General features: G+C 41.5%; 2 protein-coding genes across 2 annotated transcripts; both read right to left on the reverse strand.

The window, feature by feature from the left end:
- Positions 1–459: 459 nt before the first annotated feature.
- Positions 460–27,973, reverse strand: LOC145410183 (inactive hydroxysteroid dehydrogenase-like protein 1). The gene is made up of 8 exons (XM_080280382.1): positions 27,885–27,973; positions 26,156–26,391; positions 25,521–25,643; positions 25,026–25,139; positions 23,436–23,656; positions 22,780–22,909; positions 13,677–13,774; positions 460–582 (listed from the first exon to the last, which is right to left on the reverse strand). Exons 1-8 carry the CDS (start codon positions 27,971–27,973, stop codon positions 460–462), a joined length of 1,134 nt encoding a protein of 377 aa, XP_080136508.1.
- Positions 953–11,076, reverse strand: LOC145410021 (inactive hydroxysteroid dehydrogenase-like protein 1). The gene is made up of 6 exons (XM_080280240.1): positions 10,830–11,076; positions 10,194–10,316; positions 4,180–4,293; positions 2,604–2,824; positions 1,947–2,076; positions 953–1,137 (listed from the first exon to the last, which is right to left on the reverse strand). The coding sequence occupies exons 1-6, from the start codon at positions 11,074–11,076 to the stop codon at positions 953–955; spliced, it is 1,020 nt and encodes a 339-aa protein (XP_080136366.1).
- Positions 27,974–27,988: the final 15 nt, after the last annotated feature.

A 27,988-nucleotide genomic window follows, 5' to 3' on the forward strand; every position in this document is an offset into this window, starting at 1 on the left:
ACCTTAAAAGGCCACATTTTAGATTACGGATTTTCAAAGAACTATAACTTGAAAACGGTTGAAAAAATAAAATATCTATTGTTGGGCGAGGTTTGATGTGCCTGGCATCACTTGTTCTTTTTATGAACTTGTCATGTCTTTATTATAAATATTTTTTTTCTGAAAATATGTTATTTATTAATCTTATTATAGATGTCTTTGATTTAGCAACCCATATGTCAGAGTAATTTAACGGGATGTCTCCACCTACTTGCAAGAGTGCCGTCAATGACAGGCAGTAACCGCTGATAGCGACAGCCACTATAGAAAAATACTGAACCCCAGAGGCAGAGAAATGCGACCCAGAGCATAGCAATTGATAAAGAAGGGAAGAAACAAGAAAAAGTATCACAAAGCCGCATCATTCCAACTCTCACTTTCTACCACTTGTGACTGGCGTTATCATTTTCTAACTTTCTGCTACTTCTTCTTGGCTTGTTCTTCTGCCACACGCTTCTGTTCTGCTTTCAATTGTGCATGGAAACTCCATCCGAACATAGGGGTGCAGAAGCGACGATTGAAAATCTCATCCATAAGGAATACCTGAAACAAATTAAGAAATAAAATGTTAGAATAATGGATATATGCGGTTCCAGTGAGTGTTATTCTTTGCACTGAAATGTCAACTTTATTTGGGTTCGGTTTAGGTTGAAATAGGAGAAGGTCCCTACTTAACTCACACTCTAGGAGTTGGAGCGGGGCGCCTTCACGATGTGGCCTTAACATGACCAGACGGTGGATGTGTCTGGTTATACAAACGTTCTGAAACTCTTTTGCTATCTCCCAAAAATGGATGACAGAAAGAAGGATGAAAGCAGTTTCAGTGTACAGTCCGTCGAATTCATGTGTCAAGGGAACCTTGAACTACAAAAATGAGTCAATGAACCTATTGTAACGCGTTCGCTTTATGATATCAGTTAACTTTATTGCATGCGAAAACATCCCTATCATTAGACGAGGACATTTGTACTTCCCTACAGTGTGACGTATGAGGCCGTACCTGAAAACCGTGTGGCCAGTAGCCCGTGGTGCGACCAGAGTGGCCAAGGGTGGCCAGGGCACTGGTCACGTAGGTTTTGGTGGTGGCCACTAAGAAGCCTGTGAATAAACGAGAGTTAATTACGAAAGTCTGCAGTGAAGAAGTCTTCATTATTTCACAGTGCTACGAGGTCTGGGCCTTACGAGGAGCCTACACTATACCTGATGAGGTGCCTACACTATGTGACACTGCAAGCTGGTTGGAGTAGCTGTAGAGTTCACCCGGGAGCCATATTTCCCTGCACCACGCCATGGGAAGGACCCTGGTTCAAACTGCGAAGGCGCTGCGTACCACAAGGGCGCGGCGGATCACTACACGGTATATGTACTGTATTGTACCTGTAGACGGCCCCACAGAAGCAGTTGTTTACCTGTGGTCTGCTCGGCCAAATAGACCGAGGTTAAACAGCAGCACTATCACGTATAGAGTCAGACTTGGTGTATGACCAAGATACGTATGATTATTAACTAAGGAGAAGACAGCACGACGGATGTGATAATCTATGGAGTATGATGAAGTCCCAAGCAATCCCATATTCTTGCACTACCTTTTAACCTGTACTATTAAATTGAATGGGCGAATATGTATGCACTCTGCCGAATTCTGTCTTCAACTAAGCACATTTGAGGATTAAGCATGATTAGCATCCGTTAAGGTGAAAGTGACCAGTCCCTCGTATTACTAAGTCCTCTTATAGTCCTGACATGATAGGCGAGAGTGACCTGTTGCTCTGCCCTGAGTTGCATTATGTGAACAATAAACCCCAGCCTTTCCGCGGACTTCATCCTTTATGTGACACATTGTGTTGGAACTATTTAACCTAGCTGACCACCATGCAGCATTACCAGCATAAAATGAAACTGCTTACTTGGTTTTCGGTAGAACTCCGCGAAGTTGCTCATGTGGGTGATGACATAGCCTGGTCTGAGGGTCTGCACAGTGATGCCAGACCCACGGAGCTCCCAAGACAGCGATTCAGAGAAGAAATCCACAAATGCCTGAAAGTCAGGGCATACATATGTTGCATGATGTTACAGCTGCAACTACCGCCATAACCTATCTTGTCTCACAACAGTGCCGTTTAACAGTGCATTTTAAAATGAAGTCTGTCATTGAATACGCTGTTATGTGCTTGAGTATTGTTATATTTACTTGATTTAGTAAACACTTGACAACACACATAACCAAAGGCATAAAATTCCTCATCTATTTACACTCCCATGTCATCAAGCCACAATAATACTGAAGCGCCATCTGCTGCTGCAGGATCGTGACGTCTCTCAATTGTAGTCCTAAGTTGCGTATGTAACATACTGTGACTGACTGTTAATGGACATGATATGGCATCATTCCCAACACAGTATAATATGAACCTGTGCCTTCATGAAATCCCTATCCATGTGTTACCTTACGAGGTTCATATGGCAATTGAGCTCACTCTGTCTCATGCTGATTCTGCGTGGCTTACGATAATTAAAGTTTCTGAGTAAATTCAGCCAACAAGACATACGATTGGTGTTCCCACCTTAGTTGCAGAATAAATGCCCAAATATGGGATCGTGCAGCTGGAGAATATTGAGGCGACATTGATGATGGCGCCGCGTCCTCTGGCCAGCATGCCGGGCAACACCAGCTGCGTCATGGCCACCACCGACGCCACGTTGACGTTGACGTGGCCCCACACCTCATCCTCGCTGGCCTCCATAAACTTCTTGGGAGGAGAGAATGCCACCCCAACGTTGTTCACTGGGGAGGCAAGGAGTAGTGTGACGTATTGCTAGATGACATGGGAGGTTTTGTACCGTTTCATTCCTTGTGATGTATTTCCATCTTACCACGAACTTCTTGGAAGAGACGAACACCATCCCATGGCTTTTCATTAAGCGGGGAGGGAGGGTGTAAGGCAAGAAAGATGTTAATAAGTAACTGGTATGTCATACACATTTGATGTATAGCCATCAGAAGTGTGGTAAGAGGGAAATGAGCTTTGAAAGAAGTATAACTGATTATGCATTTGTTGAGGAAAGGATGTGTGTGTGTGTGTGTGTGTGTGTGTGTGTGTGTGTGTGTGTGTGTGTGTGTGTGTGTGTGTTATTATCACGAAGGTAAGGAATGGATTGTGAGATCACGTGATGTAATTATGTAGAAGGAAGTTGAACGGAGATTGCACGGGTAAGACTTACAATGGATGCTGAAAACGAAAGAATGTTGATGGAAAGAGTTAAAAAAAAAAAAAAAAAAAAAAAAGAGATGAGGCAGTAGATAAACATAAGCAAAAGATAGAAAAGCGGTGTTAATGAATCAGGAAAGAATGACCTTAGAACATCTGTGAAAAAATACGCACAGACAATGTTTGATTGCAGTGCTAATAATTAGGGAGCAGAGAATGGTGGAATAAGGAATTATGAAACCCAGTGGAAGAGGTGAGGAAGTAGGAAGCTCAGTGGAGGACGCAAGGTAGAAGTTGGTGACGTGTAAGTAAACTTGAGGTTACTGGCAAGAAGGAGGAGTTTTACTGAAGGTATGAGAAGTATTTTTTGTTTTTTGCGAGTCCGACTTTGGGCATAGACTTCACAGCCCGCTCTCAAGGCCCAGTAGTCCTCGTACTCACCATACATCTCTCTGCTGTTCAGTGGAGTATTTTATGTTTAGCACTTGCTGCTCTCAGACGATTTTATTCACCATCTTTAGGGACGGGGTCATAAACAATCTCTACTGACCCCTTGAGTACCTCATGTCCTTCCCCAAACTGCATAAAACCACTTGAAGGTGGGAAGAAAAAAAAAATGTCTTGGAGTGAAAGGGGTAATGCAAAGGGAAACCTTGGATAATTTTTATGTTTGCTGGATGACAGTGTTTTGAATATACTTGTTGTTTTCTTCAATGATTTCTCAGCGCCATTTCCTCAGCAATTAATTTGCACATCGAACTTTAAAAGTCTCTTGGATAGCCTATATGGAAATGATATAAGGCATGTAGAAATTAAATACATATACATTACATACAAGAAAACAGCAAGATGGAAGATGGAACATAAATCGCTAAGGAACAGACATTTAGGAACTAAGAATACTTCTTTGCCAACAAATCCTTGTTCTTACCCAGGATGCCGATGTTCTTGCCCTCCACGTGGCGGGCGATCTCCTGGTAAATAACTCTGCCGTGGCTGAAGTCCACCTGTACAATCTCCGTCTCCACACCTGGCGACTCCTCCCCTGGTGGGGTGGTGAAAATGGATTAAATAGATCTTGACAACATGCATGGGTTATTATATAGAATGGATTTTTGTGTACTTGACTCTCTCTCTCTCTCTGTCTCTGTCTCTGTCTCTCTCTCTCTCTCTCTCTCTCTCTCTCTCTCTCTCTCTCTCTGTATAAAGTATATATATATTGTTACATAGCCTATGATTTCATCATCCTTTGTGTAATTTTAACGCACAGTTGCTGCATGTTTGATCACGAGCGTGTTCTGCCTCAGTCCCCCCCTTCTACCGTTATAGTAGAGTAAGTCGTTCTCTCTGTTATTCAGAGTGGGATTTTCAGCTCTCTGTCCCCATGGCTTCATTTGCGCGTCCTTCTTACAAGTTGTATCAAGCTCTGCCGGTCCCTATATAATGAGCTCAGTCTCTGCATCATTGCCACTTAGATCGGCTCCTCATTTTGTTCACATCTCTGTCCTCCCCTGTACAGATATTATTATTGTGAGTGCTCAAGAAATCTCCAAACATCTAGCAGCTGTGTGTAATTTGAGTATAAGTGTTATTGCATTTTTTCTTGTACTGTGTAGCATAAGGTTAATTCTTAGGCCTAGTGAGGTTTTTGATTGATGTTGGGTTTTATGTCAGTCATTTTTGATAATAGTTTGTATCTGTAATAATTTATCTGGCATTCACTGAGTATTATCTGGTATCTCATTTTATCAGGGCTGACTTAGATAAATTTACTCTTGCTAATTTCGTGTTAATAGAGGCTATTGCAGTTAACCATATATTTAACCTGTTTATTTGCCATTACATTATCCTTATGAGTCCTGAATGTTTTGTTGTTAGTTTAAGCATTAAACTTTAACTTGTAATTTTACCTAACTCTTTTGTTTTGAACCTGGAACTTTACGGGACAGTAGTGATTTTTTAGTATTCTCACTTAAAGTGTACGTTATCTTTCTCTGTTCCGTAACATAAATTTGGCGACCTCTTATCAGGATATTCAGGATATTATCATAAGGATATTGCTCGATATTTTGTGACTGTTACTTATTCATGATGTCTACTATTTCTACACTTGATGAAGCCAAAGATTTTTTGTCAAATGTGCAAACAGTGTGTGATGTAGAAAGCAGAACAAAGAATGAACTTAAGCTTGTTGCTCAACAATTGGGAATTGCTGTTCGCTCTCATCATTCTAAAGATCAAATTGTTGACATGATTAATGAAAGCTTGTTTAATGTAACTCCTCCAAATGAGCAAACGCAGATTGAATTAACTAAGTTACAGCTAGCCCTGCAGGAAGCTCAGGCTAAGGAGGCGGAGTCTCGTGCTAAGGAGGCGGAGGCCCGTTCTAAGGAGGCTGAGGCACAAGTTGAAATTGCTAGGATTCAGGCAGACCATGAGTATCGCATGAAACAAGGTGGAACTGGATCATCTAGCTCTGATGATTTTGATGTGGCTAAAAATGTTAAACTTGTCCCTCCTTTTAATGAATCTGATTTAATAAAGTATTTTCAGTTGTTTGAGAGGGTAGCTACAGGTTTTAATTGGCCAAAAAAGTATTGGCCAGTACTCCTTCAAACTGTTCTCACCGGTAAAGCTCAAGTAACTTATGCATCTTTGCCTCAGGATCAATCTGATAATTATGATGTAGTTAAGAGCTTGATTCTTAAGGCCTATGAGCTTGTTCCTGAAGCCTATAGAGTAAAATTTAGGACAACTTACAAGCAAGATAAGCAATCCCATGTTGAGTATGCAAAAATCAAAGAAGATCTGTTAGAGCAGTGGTTAAATTCTAAGAATGTGGATTCTGATTTTGACAAATTTAAACAGATGATTTTGCTGGAGGACTTCAAGAGGTGTATTTATAAAGATGTAAGCCTATATCTTGATGAGAAAAGAATAGATAATTTGTCTGATGCTGCAGTTTTAGCTGATGAGTATGTTCTCACAAGAGATATTCTAGAGAAAAAGGGAAAGCTGAGAGTAAGTACGTTGCCTCTACTCAGAGTACAGGTAACAGGAAAGAGAATAAAGATGATGTTTCTCAGGAAGTAAATACCAGCTTCACCTCTAGATTTCAGAAAAGTAAATGTACTTATTGTAGTAAGCTTGGTCATACTACGGAAAGATGTTTCAGGAGACAGCGTGATGTGAACAAAAAGGAGTCTTTAAATATTCAGTCAATTGGTCTAGTGTCCACTCTTGAGAGTTCCCAGAATTCTTTAACTGAGTTAACTGAACCTGCTTTGAGGGGTAACTTAAATTCTCATGATGGAGCTCCTCTTTTGAGCAGTAACGTGGGTGTCACTCTCAAGAGTTCATGTGCTAATTTCCTGTCTGATGGTTTTGTCAGTCCTCTGGACAGTAATGACAGGAAATCAGTTAAAATATATCGTGATACAGGTGCTTGCCAATCCCTTATGCTGACCAGTGTTCTAGACTCTAATGTTAATTCCTCTGATGAAACTGTAATCTTACAAGGTGTAGGGAATAATTACTTCTCTGTCCCTCTGTGCAGAGTGAATTTAGAGTCTGGTTTTGTTAATGGTTCCGTTATGGTTGGGTTGGTTGAGACACTCCCAATGTCAGGTGTAACTTTCTTACTTGGAAATGATATTGGTGGAAGTCAAGTGTGTCCAGCTCCTCAGTTGTCTAGTGAGCCAGTGGCTGTGTCCCAGGATTGTGATGTCCCTGATGTGTTCCCTGCATGTGCTGTCACTAGGGCTAAGTCTAAAGTTACTGGTGATTTAGAGGATAATGATGATGATGATGTTATCCTAGCTGACACTTTTCTTGCTAATTTGGACCACTCACCAGATGAGGCAGTACCCCGTAGTGTTGATAATTTGTCTCGTCAAGAGTTGGTTGAGTTGCAGGTTGCTGACCCTGAGTTGAAAGGTCTAGCTAACTCTGCTTACAGTGAAGAAGAGTCAGCCGGTGCTTCTACTTATTATGTAAAGTCAGGAGTACTTATGAGGAAGTGGAGACCCCCAACAGCATCAGCCGACTGTGAATGGGAGGTTGTACATCAAGTTGTCATCCCTCGTGTTTGTAGGCAGGATATCATTCGAGTGGCTCATGATACCAGTTTGGCAGGACACCTTGGAGTGAGGAAGACTGTGGCACGCATTTTGAAACACTTCTACTGGCCAGGTATCTTCATGGATGTTTCCTGGTATTGTAAGTCTTGTCACACCTGTCAAGTTGTGGGGAAGTGTAATCAGACCGAAAAGGTTGCACCTCTAGTTCCCATTCCTCCTTTTGAGGCGCCTTTCACCCGTGTGTTGGTGGATATTGTGGACCCTCTTCCTAAGACTTCTTCAGGATTTTCTTATGTGTTGACCCTGATTGATATGGCTACTCGTTATCCTGAAGCCATTCCACTTAGAAATATCTCAGCAAAGAACGTGGTTAAGGAAATGCTAGGGTTCTTCACAAAGTTTGGTCTGCCCAAGGAGGTACAGTCAGACCGGGGAAGTAATTTCATGTCAAACGTTTTTAAGCAGTCTCTGAAAGAGTTGGGCATCACCCAGATCACGTCTTCAGCTTACCATCCCCAGACCCAAGGAGCGTTGAAGAGATATCATCAAACACTCAAATCGATGCTCAAGAAATACTGTTTGGAACATCAGAAAGACTGGGATAAAGGTCTTCCATTCGTTGTGTTTGCTGCAAGAGAATCTCCAAATGAATCACTGGGCTTCTCACCTTTTGAACTACTGTTTGGCCATGAAGTAAGAGGACCCCTTAAGTTACTCAAGGAATGCTGGCTGTCGGAGGAAGATGACGTCAACCTGCTGGAGTATGTGATGAATTTCAAAGAACGGCTGTCCACTGCTTTACAGCTGGCGAGAGAGAATTTAGGAGCTGCTCAGGAGAAGATGAAGACTTGGTATGATAAGAAGTCCAGGTTACGCCACTTTCAGCCAGGAGATCAGGTTTTGATTCTGCTACCAGTTCATGGGCAACCTCTTCAAGCCAAGTTTAGTGGTCCTTATTTCGTGGAGAAGAAACTCAGTGATGTCAACTATGTCATCGCCACACCAGATCGTAGAAAGAGCAAGCAACTATGTCACATCAACATGCTAAAGTTTTATCACAGGCGGGACGAAAATAATCCAGTCTGCACTGTAGCTGTTCCACCCGAGTCTACAAGTGAAGTTCTCCCATGCAGCATGAGCCTGAGTGATAGTTTGGGGAAGAATCCTGATATCATGAATGATCTCCAGACTAAGCTTTCTCATCTACCTCCCAAGGAAAGGCAGGAGTTTTCGGCATTACTGCAGGAGTACCCGCAAGTGTTCCGTGCTACTCCAGGAAGAACCACTGTGTTGATGCATGATGTCGGTGTTGGAGACGCAAAGCCAATTAAATTGCCTCCTTACCGTGTGAACCCAGTGAAAGTTCCTCTCATCCAGAAGGAGCTTGGCTACCTGTTGGACCACAAGATGATTGAGCCCTGTCAGAGCGAGTGGAGTTCTCCTGTCACTCTAGTCCCTAAGCCAGGTGGGTCACAGAGGCTTTGCATTGACTACAGACGTGTTAATCAGATAACCAAAACAGACACTTACCCTCTCCCTCGTGTGGAAGATTGCATAGACAAGATCGGAAAGGCTAGGTACAAAAGTAAGTTTGATTTGTTAAAGGGATACTGGCAAGTACCTATGACTGAACGTGCTAGGGAGATCTCATGTTTTGTAACATTAGGAAAGACCTTTGCATGGTCTGTAATGCCATATACAGATTGTTTTAGAGTAATAAGAAATTTCCTTTGTAAATTTCTTTTTTCTTTGTGGGAAGGTGTTACATAGCCTATGATTTCATCATCCTTTGTGTAATTTTAACGCACAGTTGCTGCATGTTTGATCACGAGCGTGTTCTGCCTCAGTCCCCCCCTTCTACCGTTATAGTAGAGTAAGTCGTTCTCTCTGTTATTCAGAGTGGGATTTTCAGCTCTCTGTCCCCATGGCTTCATTTGCGCGTCCTTCTTACAAGTTGTATCAAGATCTGCCGGTCCCTATATAATGAGCTCAGTCTCTGCATCATTGCCACTTAGATCTGTTTCTCATTTTGTTCACATCTCTGTCCTCCCCTGTACAGATATTATTATTGTGAGTGCTCAAGAAATCTCCAAACATCTAGCAGCTGTGTGTAATTTGAGTATAAGTGTTATTGCATTTTTTCTTGTACTGTGTAGCATAAGGTTAATTCTTAGGCCTAGTGAGGTTTTTGATTGATGTTGGGTTTTATGTCAGTCATTTTTTATAATAGTTTGTATCTGAAATAATTTATCTGGCATTCACTGAGTATTATCTGATATCTCATTTTATCAGGGCTGACTTAGATAAATTTACTCTTGCTAATTTCGTGTTAATAGAGGCTATTGCAGTTAACCATATATTTAACCTGTTTATTTGCCATTACATTATCCTTATGAGTCCTGAATGTTTTGTTGTTAGATTAAGCATTAAACTTTAACTTGTAATTTTACCTAACTCTTTTGTTTTGAACCTGGAACTTTACGGGACAGTAGTGATTTTTTAGTATTCTCACTTAAAGTGTACATTATCTTTCTCTGTTCCGTAACAATATATATATATATATATATATATATATATATATATATATATATATATATATATATATATATATATATATGTTTAAGGAAATTTTAAATGGAAGTAGATGAACTTAATGCCAGTCGCTTACACTGAAGGCCAGGGGAAATCCTCTAACAGGAGTAAGCAAAAATAGTGCTTCATACATTGTTTTCAGCATTTTGTGCTAGTCATTTTGTCAAGCAGAGAATATAATTATGTGGAAGTACTGTTTGAGCTGCTTGACACTGTTGAGTCTGTGAATGTTACACACACACACACACACACACACACACACACACACACTTACTGATAAGTTGCTTGACGTTGTTCAGTTTGTCTTTGTTGCGAGCGATGAGGAGGATGTTCATGCCCCGTTGTGCCAGCTGCCTCGCGCACTCCTTCCCGATGCCGTCCGTGCACCCCGTCACCACTGTACACACACACAGAGTAATGTAGGAAATAAAGTGGTAACGAAATATTGATAGGCAGTTTCAAGTTCTCTTTAATGAGGAGAAGTAATTAGATGTCATATTCACACTAATGGCTTAACAACAAATAAACACTAATATGTTTCTCTATCACAATCAAACTTGGTGTTGAGAAACGGACAAATAGAGAGTGACTGGCTCATTCCCTTCCATTGCTATCATGAGAGTATGCAGGTCTCGTTCCTTGATGTGCTGTGTGGTCTATGTTACCTGAATCCCACCTCACTTCAGCAAATTAAATGTAACAATAACAATAGTCCTGCTAGGAAACTATATGCATCTGTGTTCTGATGGAAAGATGTATTTCTTCAAGGTTTTACGTCAGGGGAGACTTTTACACCTCTGAACTAGAAATATCAGATTGCTCAGGTTGGTATGATGGTAGCATGGAGTTGAGTTATTTTATTGCCAATAATCGATTAGCAAGAGTTAGGTGGCAAGACACTGGCTCTCACCTGCCCACTTGCCGCCATACTTGATGGGCAAGTTGTCTTTGCTCAGCCTCGCCCACACAAACTTGCGCAGCGCCGCCACGACGTCCAGCACGATGTGCAGCACCCACCTGGCCACCCACACCAGCCCGAGGAAGGTGAGGACACACTGTAGCTCCATACCTGCCGAAGACATTGACGCTGCACCACACATGAAGTCCACCTGTATCCGTGCCAAGTAACTGATGCAGTGGGTGACACAGAATCTCATTATGATAAAACAAGAAGGGTCGCACACGCATATCACTGGCTTATCTGGGTTGCTGCTTGATCTTTGACCTCAGACTTCTTGCATACTCTCTTTGTGTGATTTGGCAGTTTATATCTTTCTCGCTATGTATCTACCCTTCCATCTATCTATCCATCATATTTCGAGTAGTAATAGATCTTATAATTCCTGCTCTCTAAAATTCAAATCCATAAGGAAAGCAAAGACTTAGGTCTTCCGTCCCATAATACGTTACAATGTGAATATCAGGACAATAATGATGATAATGATGATGATGATGAATAAATGCATATATGAGGACGAGGACAGAGGATATGGGGGGAATAATGATGATGATGGTGATGATGATGACGATGTATTGTGTTATTGTGCAACCGAGCTACGGGAAATAAACTGAAAACGGGTAAATATCTCGATCTATAAGAATGAACTCCAGTCTACATGTAGTTTACGTACATACTCATGCAAAACAAGAGAGAAAGAAACGAAAATATGCTGCATCCAAAGAGAGTAGTATATATTGTGTGTAGGTGTAATAGGAAGACTGAAACTCTGGCATGATGTGTGAATAGGAGACAATGCAGAAGTTGATTTTATCTCTTGGTCACGGTGATAAGAGCTTTTCGTGTCATCAGTGATCTCTCTGTCTCTCTGTCCCTGTGTGTCTGTCTCTGCAATGACTTCTATCGTGTTGCCACGATCATTTTGGTGTAATCGGTCTCTCTCTCTCTCTCTCTCTCTCTCTCTCTCTCTCTCTCTCTCTCTCTCTCTCTCTCTCTCTCTCTCTCTCTCAATACATATAGAAAATACTTATTCAGAAAACATCAAAGGGAATACAAAACAATTCCATCTTGGATAAAGAGTTATATTCTTCATTGTTACAGTAAGTACCAAGACTAATCATTCCATCATCTACCTTGAACAATCCAGTCTTCTCAGGAACGTTCTCCATTAATTCCCAGGTTCATTGCAACCCATGTAATATTTTTGCCTCGTCCGGACGGAGTCCAGCGAGGTATTGTTTTTGGTCGAGTTTCTTTTGGTTATTTGTTTCTTTGTTTCTTTGTTAGCAATATTACGGAAAAACGGCTCAATGAATTTACATGAAACTGTCAGGATACGTGGACACTGGTCCCAAAAGACGGTGATTAAATTTTGGGGGTAATTGATAGAACCTGAATGGTCAAAATCAAGGTAACAGATTTTCAGAGGGCGATATCTTGAAGTCAGTTGAAGACAGAGATATTTACTATTATCAACGTGCAGGAACTCCCATCTGGGCTTTGTTTTGGCAGCAAGACCTTTGACCTTGAGTGACCTTGAAAGGTGAAACTCAAGGTCATGGATATTCTGGTGGCTATTGCTTGAACCGTGTTGCAGATAGCTACTATTATCAACATGTAAGAGGTCCCATATGGGCTTATAACTGATGCCATGACCTTTCACTTTAAGTAACCTTGAGAAGTTAAGCTCAAAGTCACGATTATTCATATGGATTTTCATTTGGCAACATGACCTTTGACCTTGGATGACCCTGAAAGGCCAAATGTAAGATCACGGATATTCAGAGAACTATAACTTGGAAAAGGTTGAAAAAAAAAACTGTTGTTGGGCGAGGTTTGTTGTGCCTGGCATCACTTGGGCTTTTATTGAACTTGTCATGTCTTTATTACAATTTTTTTTTTTTCTAAAAGTATGTTATTTATGTAAATCATATTATAGCTTCCTTTGATTTAGCAACCCATATGTCAGAGTAATTTAACGGGATGTGTCCACCTTCTTGCAAGAGTGTTGTCAATGACAGGCAGTAACCGCTGATTGTGACAGCCACTATAGAAAAATACTGTACCCCAGAGGAAGAGAACTGCGACCCAGAGTATAGCAACTGAAAAAGATGGGAAGAAACAAGAAAAAGTATCACAAAGCCGCATCATTCCAACTCTCACTTTCTACCACTTGTGACTGGCGTTGTCATTCTCTCACTTTCTGCTACTTCTTCTTGGCTCGTTCTTCTGCCACACGCTTCCGTTCTCCTTTCAACAGTGCATGGACAGTCCATCCGATCATGTGGATGCAGCAGCGACGATTGAAAATTTCATCCATAAGGAATACCTGAAACAAATTAAGAAATAAGATGTTAGAATAATGGATATATGCGGTTCCAGTGAGTGTTATTCTTTACCCTGAAAAGTCAACTTTATTTGGGTTCGGTTTAGATTTGAATTAGGAGAAAGTCCCTACTTAACTCACCCTATTGGAGTTGGAGCGGGACGCCTTCATTTGGTGGCCCTAATATGACCAGACGGTGGATGTGTCTGGTTATACAAACGTTCTGAAACTCTCTTGCTAACTCCCAAAAATGGATGACAGAAAGAAGGATAAAAGCAGTTTCAGTCTACAGTCCGTCGAATTCATGTTTCAAGTGAACCTTGAACTACAATAATGAGTCAATGAACCCAGTGTAACGCGTTTACATTATGTTAAATCAGTTAACTTTATTGGATGGCAAAGCATCCCTATCATTAGACGAGGACACTTGTACTTTCCAACAGTGTGAAGTATGAGGGCAGCGTCGCCCGTACCTGAAGACCGTGTGGCCAGTAGCCCGTGGTGCGACCAGAGTGGCCGAGGGTGGCCAGGGCACTGGTCACGTAGGTTTTGGTGGTGGCCACAAAGAAGCCTGTGAATAAATGACAGTCAATTAGGAAACTCTTCAATGAAGAATTATTCATTATTTCACTCTGCTATGAGGTCTGGCCCTGACGAGGAGCCTACACTATATGACACTGTGCACTCTGGTTGAAGCAGCTGCAGTGTTCACCCGGGAGCCAAACGGCCTCATATTTCCCTACACCACGCAATGGGAAGGGTCCTGGTCCGAACCTGCTAAGGTGTTGTCTGCCACAAGGGCGCGTTGGATCCATATACAGCATTTGTACTGTATTGCAAGGTAAAGAGAATATGAGAGGTAGGTTCACCGCCCCCGGCTCGCGCAGAGGCTGTGACATCAAGGGTAAAGAGAGAGAGAGAGAGAGAGAGAGAGAGAGAGAATGGGAGTGTGAAAGAAAACGAATATAGCGGTATACCAATGTAAACCGGCGATTTCCGGATCATTTGGTAGGTGTTTGGTGTTGCTGTGCTCTCAACCAGTGATCTCTGTCAATATTTTCGGTTGTTTTTCTCATAATCAGCTGGCTTAGAGGCACCTGTGACGTCGGATCTATGTTTGTATGACCCTGTGTACATTCCTATATTCTCTGAAAACAGTTTTTCTTGGAGATTTATTTTATAATATCTCAAAAACATAGCATTAACCTCTTCATCGCTCTGCATGCAGTTTAGGATGCAAATAAAAGTGTTCTATTTAGAAAATTATCATACATTTTAAATCTCTTTTGAGTTTTTTTTATTTTCATTTTTACCTTCGTGGACTTCTGAGCCTCTGTTCAAATTCCTCATCCTAAAATAAACTCTGTATTTAACTACATTTAATCTATATTAACTTGCCCGGCAGTACAATAGGAAACGGAGGCCGAGGAGCTCATATCACAGGGCAGGTAGGTGAGTGACTGGCCTGACTACCAGGCTCAGACCCTCAGTCAGGATTATCTGCGACGTCATGCGCAGACCGAGACACGTTTTTGCTCCCCATCCCTCCGTGTGAAACTACCTTTCATATTCTCTTTACCTTGCTGCATTGTACCTGTAGACGGCCACACAGAAGCAATTGTTTACCTGTGGTCTGCTCGGCCAAACAGACCAGTGTTAAACAACAACAATACCAAGGACAAAATCAGACTTGGTGTATGACCAATATACGTATGATTATTAAATAAGAACACAGCATGACGGATGTGATAAACTATGTAGTATGGTAAAGTCTCAAGCAATCCCATATTCTTGCACTACCTGTTAACCTGTATCTATTAAACTGAATGGGCGAATGTGTATGCACTCTGCCGAATTCTGTCTTTAACTGAGCATATGTGAGGATTACACATGATCAGCATCCATTAAGGCGAGAGTGACCAATCCTTCTATATTACCCTATATTACCAGTTTGTCTTATAAGCCAGATATTAGAGACGAGAGTGACCACTTGCTCAGCCTTGAGTGGCATTGTGTGAACAATAAACCTCAGATTTCCTTGGGCTTCATCCTTTTGTGCCACGTTGGGTTGGAACTCCTTTACCCACTTGACCACCAAACAGCATTACCAGCGTAAAATAAAATGGCTTACTTGGTTTACGGTTTATCTCCGCGTAACTGGTCATGTGAGTGATGACAGTGAATGGTCTGATGGTCTGCACAGTGATGCCAGACCCACGGAGCTCCCAAGACAGCGATTCAGAGAAGAAATCCACAAATGCCTGAAAGTGAGAGCAAACATATGTTGCATGGTGTTACAGCTGCCACTACCGCCATAACCTATCTTGTCTCACAACAGTGCCGTTTAACAGTGCATTTTAAAATGAAGCCTGTCACTGAATACACTGTCATGTGCTTGAGTATTGTTATATTTACTTGGTTTAGTAAACACTTGACGACACATATAACCAAAGGCATAAAATTCCTCATCTATTTACACTCCCACGTCATCAAGGCACAATAATACTTCAGCGCCATCTGTTGCTGCGGGATCGTGACGTCTCTCTACAGTAGTCCTAAGAAGCGTATGTAACATATATTGTGACTGACTGTTGATGGACATGATATGGCATCATTTCCTACACAGTAGCCTAGTGTAAATATTAACCTGTGCCTTCATGAAATCCTTAACCGATGTGTTACCTTAACAGGTTCATATGGCAATTGAGCTCACTCTTGGGGCTGCGGAGCATACAGTAATTTGAGTTCCCATATGATTTCAGCCAATAAGACATACGATGCCGTTCCCACCTTAGTTGCAGAATAAATGCCTCCGTATGGTATCGGGCAGCTGGATACTATTGAGGAGAGATTGATGATGGCGCCGCGTCCTCTGGCCAGCATGCCGGGCAACACCAGCTGCGTCATGGCCACCACCGACGCCACGTTGACGTTGACGTGGCCCCACACCTCATCCTCGCTGGCCTCCAGAAACTTCTTGGGAGGAGAGAATATCATCCCAACGTTGTTCACTGGGGAGGCAAGGAATAGTGTGACGTATTGCTAGATGACATGGGATGCTTTGTACCGTCTCATTCCTTGTGATGTATTTCCATCTTACCACGAACTTCTTGGAAGAGACGAGCACCATCCCATGGTTGTTCATTAAGCGGGGAGGGAGGGTGTAAGGCAACAAAGTTGTTAATAAGTAACTGGTATGCCATACACATTTGATGTATAGCCATCAGAAGTGTAGTAAGAGGGAAATGAGCTTTGAAAAAAGTGTAACTGATTATGCATTTGTTGAGGAAAGGATGTGTGTGTGTGTGTGTGTGTGTGTGTGTGTGTGTGTGTGTGTGTGTGTGTGTGTGTTTTATTATCACGAAGGTAAGGAATGGATTGTGTGATCACGTGATGTAATTATGTAGAAGGAAGTTGAACGGAGATTGGACGGGAAGACTTACAATGGATGCTGAAAACGAAAGAATGTTGATGGAAAGAATTAAAAAAAAAAAAAAAAAGAAGAGGTCGTAGATAAATATAAGCAAAAGATAGAAAAGCGGTGTTAATGAATCAGGAAAGAATGACCTTAGAACATCTGTGAAAAAATACGCACAATGTTTGATTGCAGTGCTAATAATTAGGGAGCAGAGAATGGTGGAATAAGGAATTATGAAGCCCAGTGGAAGAGATGAGGAAGTAGGAAGCTCATTAGAGGACGTAAGGAAGAAGTTGGTGACGTGTATGTAAACTTGAGGTTACTGGCAAGAAGGATGAGTTTTACTGAAGGTATGAGACATTTTTTTTTTTTTTTTAAGTGTCCGACTCTGCGGATAGACTTCACAGCCCGCTCTCAAGGCCCAGTAATCCTCCTACATACCATACACCTCTCTGCTGTTCAGTGGAGTATTTTATGTTTACCACTTGCTGAACTCAGACGATTTTATTCAGCTTAGGAGGGACCATCTGTAGGGAAGGGGTCATAAACAATCTCCATTGACCCCTTGATTACCTCATGTCCTTCCCCAAACTGCATAAAACCGCTTGAAGGTGGGAAGAAAAAAAAATGTCTTGGAGTGAAAGGGGTAATGCAAAGGGAAACCAAGGATAATTTTTATGTTTGCTGGATGACGGTGTTTTGAATATACTTGTAGTTTTCTTCGATGATTTCTCAGCGCCTTTTCCTCAGCAAATAATTTGCACATTGAACTTTAAAAGTCTCTTGTATATATGGTAGTGATATAAGTCATGTCGAAATTAAATACATATATATTGCATACAAGACAACATCAAGATGGAAAATGGAACATAAATCGCTATCGAACAGGCACTCAGACACCACGAATTCTCCTTTGCCAACAAGTCCTTGGTCTCACCCAGGATGCCGATGTTCTTGCCCTCCACGTGACGGGCGATCTCCTGGTAAATAACTCTGCCGTGGCTGAAGTCCACCTGTACAATCTCCGTCTCCACACCTGGCGACTCCTCCCCTGGTGGGGTGGTGAAAATGGATTAAATAGATCTTAGCAACATGCATGGGTTATTATATAGAATGGATTTTTGTGTACTTGAATCTCTCTCTCTCTCTCTCTCTCTCTCTCTGTATACAGTATATATATATATATATATATATATATATATATATATATATATATATATATATATATATATATATATATATATATATATATACTCTCTCTCTCTCTCTCTGTATACAGTATATATATATATATATATATATATATATATATATATATATATATATATACTCTCTCTCTCTCCCTATATATATATATATATATATATATATATATATATATATATTATATATATATATATATATATATATATATATATATATATATATATATATATATATATATATATATATATATATATATGTGTGCGTGTGTGGCTGTGTGTGTGTGTGTGTGTGTGTGTGTGTGTGTGTGTGTGTGTGTGTGTGTGTGTGTGTGTGTGTGTGTGTGTGTGTGTGTGTGTGTATGTTTAAGGGAATTTAAATGGAAGTAGATGAACTTAATGCCAGGCACTTACACTGAAGGCCAGGGGATATCCTATAATAGGAGTAAGCAAAAATAGTGCTTCATACATTGTTTTTCAATATTTTGTGTTAGTCATGTTGTTAAGCAGAGAATATAATTATGTGGAAGTACTGCTTGAGCTGCTTGACACTGTTGAGTCTGTGAATGTTACACACACACACACACACACACACACACACACTTACTGATAAGTTACTTGACGTTGTTGAGTTTGTCTTTGTTGCGAGCGATGAGGAGGATGTTCATGCCCCGTTGTGCCAGCTGCCTCGCGTACTCCTTCCCGATGCCGTCCGTGCACCCCGTCACCACTGTACACACACACAGAGTAATGTAAGGAATAAAGTAGTAACGAAATATTGATAAGCGTTTTCAAGTTCTCTTTAATGAGGAGAAGTAATTAGATGTCATACACACACTAATGGCTTTACAAGAGATAAACACTATTTTGTTTCTATCAAAATCAAACTTGGTGTTGAGAAACGGACAAATAGAGAGTGACTGGCTCATTCCCTTCCATTGCTATCATGAGAGTATGCAGGTCTCGTTCCTTGATGTGCTGGATGGCCTGTGTTACCTGAATCCCACCTCACTTCAGCAAATTAAATGTAACAATAACAATAGTCCTGCTAGGAAACTATATGCATCTGTGTTCTGATGGAAAGATGTATTTCTTCCAGGTTTTACGTCAGGGGAGACTTTTCACCTCTGAACTAGAAATATCAGATTGCTCAGGTTGGTATGATGGTAGCATGGAGTTGAGTTATTTCATTGCCAATAAACCGATTAGCCAGAGTTAGGTGGCAAGACACTGGCTCTCACCTGCCCACTTGCCGCCATACTTGATGGGCAAGTTGTCTTTGCTTAGCCTCGCCCACACAAACTTCCGCAGCGCCGCCACGACGTCCAGCACGATGTGCAGCACCCACCTGGCCACCCACACCAGCCCGAGGAAGGTGAGGACACCCTGTAGCTCCATACCTTGTCGAAGACACTGACGTTGCACCACACCTGAAGTCCACCTGTATCCGTGCCAAGTAACTGATGCAGTGGGTGACACTGAATCTCGTTATGATAAAGCAAGAAGGGTCGCACACGCATATCACAGGCTTATCTGGGTTGCTGCTTGATCTTTGACCTCAGACTTCTTGTATACTCTGTTTGTGTGATTTATCAGTTTATATCTTTCTCGCTATGTATCTACCCTTGCATCTATCTATCCATCATATTTCGAGTAGTAATAGATCTTATAATTTCTGCTCTCTAAAATTCAAATCCATAAAGAAAGCAAAGACTTAGGTCTTTCGTCCCATAATACGTTACAGTGTGAATTTCAGGACAATAATGATAAAGATGATGATGATGATTAAATACATATATGAGGACGAGGACAGAGGATATGGGGGGAATAATGATGATGATGGTGATGATGATGACGATGTATTGTGTTATTGTGCAACCGAGCTACGGGAAATAAACTGAAAACGGGTAAATATCTCGATCTATAAGAATGAACTCCAGTCTACATGTAGTTTACGTACATACTCATGCAACACAAGAGAGAAAGAAACGATAATATGCTGCATCCAAAGAGAGTAGTATATATTGTGTGTATATGTAATAGGAAGACTGAAACTCTGGCATGATGTATGAATAGGAGACAATGCAAAAGTTGATTTTATCTCTTGGTCACGGTGATAAGAGCTTTTCGTGTCATCAGTGATCTCTCTGTCTCTCTGTCCCTGTGTGTCTGTCTCTGCAATGACTTCTGTCGTGTTGCCACGATCATTTTGGTGTAATCGGTCTCTCTCTCTCTCTCTCTCTCTCTCTCTCTCTCTCTCTCTCTCTCTCTCTCTTTCTCAATACATATAGAAAATACTTATTCAGAAAACATCAAAGGGAATACAAAACAATTCCATCTTGGATAAAGAGTTATATTCTTCATTGTTACAGTAAGTAGCAAGACTAATCATTCCATCATCTACCTTGAACAATCCAGTCTTCACAGGAACGTTCTCCATTAATTCCCAGGTTCATTGCAACCCATGTAATATTTTTGCCTCGTCCGGACGGAGTCCAGCGAGGTATTGTTTTTGGTCGAGTTTCTTTTGGTTATTTGTTTCTTTGTTAGCAACATTACGGGAAAACGGCTGATTGAATTTACATGAAACTGTCAGGATACGTGGACACTGGTCCCAAAAGACGGTGATTAAATTTTGGAGGTAATTGAAAGAACCTGAATGGTCATAATCAAGATAGCAGATTTTCAGAGGGCAATAACTTGAAGTCAGTTGAAGACAGAGATATTTATTATTATTAACGTGCAGGAACTCTTATCTGGGCTTTGTTTTGGCAGCAAGACCTTTGACCTTGAGTGACCTTGAAAGGTGAAACTCAAGGTCGCGGATATTCTGGTGGCTATTGCTTGAACCGTGCTGCAGATAGATACTATTATCAACATATAAGAGGTCCCATATGGGCTTATAACTGATGCCATGACCTTTGACCTTAAGTAACCTTGAGAAGTTAAGCTCAAAGTCACGATTATTCATATGGATTTTCATTTGGCAACATGACCTTTGACCTTGAGTGACCTTAAAAGGCCACGTGTAAGATTACGGATTTTCAAAGGACTATAACTTGAAAACGGTTGAAAAAATAAAATAACTATTGTTGGGCGAGGTTTGTTGTGCCTGGCATCACTTGTTCTTTTTATGAACTTGTCATGTCTTTATTATAATTATTTTTTTTTGAAAATATGTTATTTATTAATCTTATTATAGCTGTCTTTGATATAGCAACCCATATGTCAGAGTAATTTAACGGGATGTCTCCACCTACTTGCAGGAGTGTCGTCAATGACAGGCAGTAACCGCTGATAGCGACAGCCACTATAGAAAAATACTGAACCCCAGAGGCAGAGAAATGCGACCCAGAGCATAGCAATTGAAAAAGAAGGGAAGAAACAAGAAAAAGTATCACAAAGCCACATCATTCCAACTCTCACTTTCTACAAACTTGTGACTGGCGTTGTCATTCTCTCACTTTCTGCTACTTCTTCTTGGCTTGTTCTTCTGCCACACGCTTCCGTTCTCCTTTCAACAGTGCATGGACAGTCCATCCGAATATGTTGGTGCAGAAGCGACGACTGAAAATCTCATCCATAAGGAATACCTGAAACAAATTAAGAAATAAAATGTTAGAATAATGGATATATGCGGTTCCAGTGAGTGTTATTCTTTGCCCTGAAATGTCAACTTTATTTGGGTTCGGTTTAGGCTGAAATAGGAGAAGGTCCCTACTTAACTCACACTATAGGAGTTGGAGAGGGGCGCCTTCACGATGTGGCCCTAACATGACCAGACGGTGAATGTGTCTGGTTATACAAACGTTCTGAAACTCTTTTGCTATCTCCCAAAAATGGATGACAGAAAGAAAGATGAAAGCAGTTTTAGTCTACAGTCCGTCGAATTCATGTTTCAAGTGAACCTTGAACTACAATAATGAGTCAATGAACCCAGTGTAACGCGTTCGCTTTATGATAAATCAGTTAAGTTTATTGGAAGGCAAAGCATCCCTATCATTAGACGAGGACATTTGTACTTCCCTACAGTGTGACGTATGAGGCCGTACCTGAAAACCGTGCGGCCAGTATCCCGTGGTGCGACCAGAGTGGCCAAGGGTGGCCAGGGCACTGGTCACGTAGGTGTTGCTGGTGGCCACTAAGAAGCCTGTGAATAAACGGGAGTTAATTAGGAATGTCTGCAGTGAAGAAGTCTTCATTATTTCATTGTGCTATTAGGTCTAGCCCTTACGAGGAGCCTACACTATACCTGACGAGGTGCCTACACTATGTGACACTGCAAGCTGGTTGGAGTAGCTGTTGAGTTCACCCGGGAGCCATATTTCCCTGCACCACGCCATGGGAAGGACCCTGGTTCAAATTGCTAAGGCGCTGTGTACCACAAGGGCGCGGCGAATCACTACACGGTATATGTACTGTATTGTACCTGTAGACGGCCCCACAGAAGCAGTTGTTTACCTGTGGTCTGCTCGGCCAAATAGACCGGGGTTAAACAGCAGCACTAACACGTATAGAGTCAGACTTGGTGTTTGACCAAGATACGTATGATTATTAACTAAGAAGACAGCACGACGGATGTGATAATCTATGGAGTATGATGAAGTCCCAAGCAATCCCATATTCTTGCACTACCTTTTAACCTGTACTATTAAAATGAATGGGCGAATATGTATGCACTCTGCCGAATTCTGTCTTCAACTAATCACATTTGAGGATTAAGCATGATTAGCGTTCATTAAGGTGAAAGTGACCAGTCCCTCGTATTACTAAGTCCTCTTATAGTCCTGACATGATAGGCGAGAGTGACCTGTTGCTCCGCCCTGAGTGGCATTATGTGAACTATAAACCCCAGCCTTTCCTCGGACTTCATCCTTTATGTAACATATTGGGTTGGAACTCTTTAACCCACCTGACCGCCAGGCAGCATTACCAGTATAAAATGAAACTGCTTACTTGGTTTTCGGTAGAACTCTGCGAAGTTGGTCATGTTGGTGATGACAGCGCCTGGTCTGAGGGTCTGCACGGTGATGCCAGACCCACGGAGCTCCCAAGACAGCGATTCAGAGAAGAAATCCACAAATGCCTGAGAGTGTGAACAAACATATGTTGTATGATGTTACAGCTGCCACTACCGACATAACTTATCTTGTCTCACAACAGTGCCTTATTACAAACATATTTCAATGAAGTCTGTCACTGAACACACTGTCATGTGCTTGAGTATTGTCATATTTACTTGGCTTAGTAAACACTTGACGACACATATAACCAAAGGCACAAAATTTATCATCTATTTACACTCCCATGTCATCAAGCCACAATAATACTACAGCGCCAGCTGCTGCTGCAGGATCGTGACATCTCTCAATTGTACTCCTAAGCTGCGTATGTAACATACTCTGACTGACTGTTGATGGACATGATATGGCATCATTCCCCACACAGTATAATATGAACCTGTGCCTTCATGAAATCCCTATCCATGTGTTGCCTTACGAGGTTCATATGGTAAATGAGCTCACTCTGTCTCATGCTGGGGGCTGCGGGGCTTACAGTAATTAAAGTCTCTAAGTAGTTTCATCCAACAAGACATACGATTGCGTTCTCACCTTACTTGCGGCATAAATGCCTTGGTATGATACCGGGCAGCTGGATACTATTGAGGCGACATTGATGATGGCGCCGCGTCCTCTGGCCAGCATGCCGGGCAACACCAGCTGCGTCATGGCCACCACCGCCGCCACGTTGACGTTGACGTGGTCCCACACCTCATCCTCGCTGGCCTCCACAAACTTCCTGGGAGGAGAGAATGCCACCCCAACGTTGTTCACTGGGGAGGCAAGGAACAGTGTGACGTATTGCTAGATGACATGGGAGGCTTTGTACCGTCTAGTTCTTTGTGACATATTTCCATCTTACCACGAACTTCTTGGAAGAAATGAGAACCGTCTCAACGTTGTTTATAAGACGGGAGAGACGGTGCATGGCAAGAAAGTTGTTAATAAGTAATTTGAATTTCAAATGTACAACTGATGCATAGCCATCAATGGTACAGTGACAGGGAAATGAGTTTTGAGAGAAGTGTAATTGATTATACATTTGTTGGGAGAAGGATGTGTTTGTGTGTGTGTGTGTGTGTGTGTGTGTGTGTGTGTGTGTGTGTGTGTGTGTGTGTGTGTGTGTTTTATTATCACGAATGTAAGGAATGGATTGAGTGATCACGTGATGTAATTATGTAAAAGGAAGTTGAACGGAGATTGCACGGGAAGACTTACAATGGATGCAGAAAACGAAAGAATATTGATTGAAAGAGTTAAAAAAAAAAAAAAAGAAGAAGAAGAAAGATGAGGCCGTTGATAAATATAAGCAAAAGATAGAAAAGCGGTGTTAATGAATCAGGAAAGAATGACCTTAGAACACATATGAAAGAATACGTACAGAAAATGTTTGATTGCAGTGCTAATAATTAGGGAGCAGAGAATGGTGGAATAAGGAATTATGAAGCCCAGTGGAAAAGGTGAGGAAGTAAGAAGCCCAGTGGAAGAGGTAAGGAAGTAGGAAGCCCAGTGGAAGAGGTAAGGAAGTAGGAAGCTCAGTGGAGGACGTAAGGAAGAAGTTGGTGACGTGTATATAAACTTGAGGTTACTGGCAAGAAGGAGGAGTTTTACTGAAGGTATGAAACATTTTTTTTTTTTTTTATGTGTCCGACTCTGGGCATAGACTTCCCAGCCCGCTCTCAAGGCCCAGTAATCCTCCTACATACCATACACCTCTCTGCTGTTCAGTAGAGTATTTTATGTTTACCACTTGCTGAACTCAGACGATTTTATTCAGCTTAGGAGAGACCATCTGTAGGGACGGGGTCATAAACAATACCTATTGACCCCTTGATTACCTCATGTCCTTCCCCAAACTGCATAAAACCGCTTGAAGGTGGGAAGAAAAAAAAATGTCTTGGAGTGAAAGTGGTAATGCAAAGGGAAACCAAGGATAATTTTTATGTTTGCTGGATGACGGTGTTTTGAATATACTTGTAGTTTTCTTCGATGATTTCTCAGCGCCATTTCCTCAGCGATTGATTTGCAAGTTTAACTTTTAAATTTCTTTTTAAATATGGTAGTGATAAAAGCCATGTCGATATTAAATACATATACTTAGGCACTACGAATTCTCCTTTGCCAACAAGTCCTTGGTCTCACCCAGGATGCCGATGTTCTTGCCCTCCACGTGGCGGGCGATCTCCTGGTAAATAACTCTGCCGTGGCTGAAGTCTACCTGTACAATCTCCGTCTCCACACCTGGCGACTCCTCCCCTGGTGGGGTGGTGAAAATGGATTAAATAGATCTTGACAACATGCATGGGTTATTATATAGAATGGATTTTTGTGTACTTGACTCTCTCTCTCTCTCTCTCTCTCTCTCTCTCTCTCTCTCTGCATACAGTATATATATATAAGGAAATTTTAAATGGAAGTAGATGAACTTAATGCCAGTCACTTACACTGAAGGCCAGGGGAAATCCTCTAACAGGAGTAAGCAAAAATAGTGCTTCATACATTGTTTTCAGCATTTTGTGTTACCGTAGTCATTTTGTCAAGCAGAGAATATAATTATGTGGAAGTACTGTTTGAGCTGCTTGACACTGTTGAGTCTGTGAATGTTACACACACACACACACACACACACACACTTACTGATAAGTTGCTTGACGTTGTTCAGTTTGTCTTTGTTGCGAGCGATGAGAAGGATGTTCATGCCCCGTTGTGCCAGCTGCCTCGCGTACTCCTTCCCGATGCCGTCCGTGCACCCCGTCACCACTGTACACACACAGAGTAATGTAAGGAATAAAGTAGTAACGAAATATTGATAGGCAGTTTCAAGTTCTCTTTAATGATGAGAAGTAATTAGACGTCATATTCACACTAATGGCTTTACAACAAATAAACACTGTTCTGTTTCTCTGTCACAATTAAACTTGGTGTTGAGAAACGGACAAATAGAGAGTGACTGGCTCATTCCCTTCCATTGCTATCATGAGAGTATGCAGGTCTCGTTCCTTGATGTGCTGGATGGTCTGTGTTACCTGAATCCCACCTCACTTCAGAAAATTAAATTTAACAATAATAATAGTCCCGCTAGGAAACTATATGCTTCTGTGTTCTGATGGAAAGATGTATTTCTTCCAGGTTTTACGTCAGGGGAGACTTTTACACCTCTGAACTAGAAATATCAGATTGCTCAGGTTGATATGATGGTAGCATGGACTTGAGTTATTTCATTGCCAATAAACCGATTAGCAATAGTTAGGTGGCAAGACACTGGCTCTCACCTGCCCACTTGCCGCCATACTTGATAGGCAAGTTGTCTTTGCTCAGCCTCGCCCACACAAACTTGCGCAGCGCCGCCACGACGTCCAGCACGATGTGCAGCACCCACCTGGCCACCCACACCAGCCCGAGGAAAGTGAGGACACCCTGTAGCTCCATACCTGTCGAAGACACTGACGTTGCACCACACCTGAAGTCCACCTGTATCCGTGCCAAGTAACTGATGCAGTGGGCGACACTGAATCTCGTTATGATAAAGCAAGAAGGGTCGCACACGCATATCACAGGCTTATCTGGGTTGCTGCTTGATCTTTGACCTCAGACTTCTTGTATACTCTGTTTGTGTGATTTATTAGTGTATATCTTTCTCGCTATGTATCTACCCTTCCATCTACCTATCCATCATATTTCGAGTAGTAATCGATCTTATAATTCCTGCTGTCTAAAATTCAAATCCATAAAGAAAGCAAAGACTTAGGTCTTCCGTCCCATAATACGTTACAGTGTGAATTTCAGGACAATAATGATGATAATGATGATGATGATGAATAAATGCATATATGAGGACGAGGACAGAGGATATGGGGGGAATAATGATGATGATGGTGATGATGATGACGATGTATTGTGTTATTGTGCAACCGAGCTACGGGAAATAAACTGAAAACGGGTAAATATCTCGATCTATAAGAATGAACTCCAGTCTACATGTAGTTTACGTACATACTCATGCAAAACAAGAGAGAAAGAAACGAAAATATGCTGCATCCAAAGAGAGTAGTATATATTGTGTGTAGGTGTAATAGGAAGACTGAAACTCTGGCATGATGTGTGAATAGGAGACAAGGCAAAAGTTGATTTTATCTCTTGGTCACGGTGATGAGAGCTTTTCGTGTCATCAGTGATCTCTCTGTCTCTCTGTCCCTGTGTGTCTGTCTCCGCAATGACCTCTGTTGTGTTGCCACGATCATTTTGGTGTAATCGGTCTCTCTCTCTCTCTCTCTCTCTCTCTCTCTCTCTCTCTCTCTCTCTCTCTCTCTCTCTCTCTCTCTCTCTCTCTCTCTCTCTCTCTCTCTCTCTCTCTCTCTCTCTCTCTCTCTCTCTCTCTCTCTCTCTCTCTCAATACATATAAAAAATACTTATTCAGAAAACATCAAAGGAAATACAAAACAATTCCATCTTGGATAAAGAGTTATATTCTTCATTGTTACAGTAAGTAGCAAGACTAATCACTCCGTCATCTACCTTGAACAATCCAGTCTTCTCAGGAACGTTCTCCATTAATTCCCAGGTTCATTGCAACCCATGTAATATTTTTGCCTCGTCCGGACGGAGTCCAGCGAGGTATTGTTTTTGGTCGAGTTTCTTTTGGTTATTTGTTTCTTTGTTTCTTTGTTAGCAACATTACGGAGAAGCGGCTGAATGAATTTACATGAAACTGTCAGGATACGTGGACACTGGTCCCAAAAGAAGGTGATTAAATTTTGGAGGTAACTGAGAGAACCTGAATGGTCAAAATCAAGATAACAGATTTTCAGAGGGCAATAACTTGAAGTCAGTTGAAGACAGAGATATTTACTATTATCAACGTGCAGGAACTCCCATCTGGGCTTTGTTTTGGCAGCAAGACCTTTGACCTTGAGTGACCTTGAAAGGTGACACTCAAGGTCATGGATATTATGGTGGCTATTGCTTGAACCGTGTTGCAGATAGATACTATTATCAACATACAAGAGGTCCCATATGGGCTTCAAACTGATGCCATGACCTTTGACCTTAAGTAACCTTGAGAAGTTAAGTTCAAAGTCACGGTTATTCATATGGATTTTCATTTG

The sequence above is a fragment of the Coenobita brevimanus genome, chromosome 84 (assembly GCF_032717465.1).
Source record: "Coenobita brevimanus isolate Jiangsu-jjx chromosome 84, ASM3271746v2, whole genome shotgun sequence".
In the NCBI taxonomy this organism is placed as follows: Eukaryota; Metazoa; Arthropoda; class Malacostraca; order Decapoda; family Coenobitidae; genus Coenobita; species Coenobita brevimanus.

What these genes read in the sequence shown, in the direction of transcription:
- LOC145410021 (XM_080280240.1), bottom strand. Translation starts at nt 11,076, where the DNA reads ATGAGATTCTGTGTCACCCACTGCATCAGTTACTTGGCACGGATACAG. An exon ending in CAAGAACATCGGCATCCTGG is followed by an intron (nt 2,825 to 4,179) that starts GTAAGAACAAGG and finishes TTGCCTCCCCAG; the next exon opens with TGAACAACGTTGGGGTGGCA. An exon ending in GGAGTTCTACCGAAAACCAA is followed by an intron (nt 1,138 to 1,946) that starts GTAAGCAGTTTC and finishes GTTTATTCACAG; the next exon opens with GCTTCTTAGTGGCCACCACC.
- LOC145410183 (XM_080280382.1), bottom strand. Translation starts at nt 27,973, where the DNA reads ATGAATAACCGTGACTTTGAACTTAACTTCTCAAGGTTACTTAAGGTC. An exon ending in AAGCCCATATGGGACCTCTT is followed by an intron (nt 26,392 to 27,884) that starts GTATGTTGATAA and finishes AACGAGATTCAG; the next exon opens with TGTCGCCCACTGCATCAGTT. An exon ending in AGAGTTCTACCGAAAACCAA is followed by an intron (nt 13,775 to 22,779) that starts GTAAGCAGTTTC and finishes ATTTATTCACAG; the next exon opens with GCTTCTTTGTGGCCACCACC.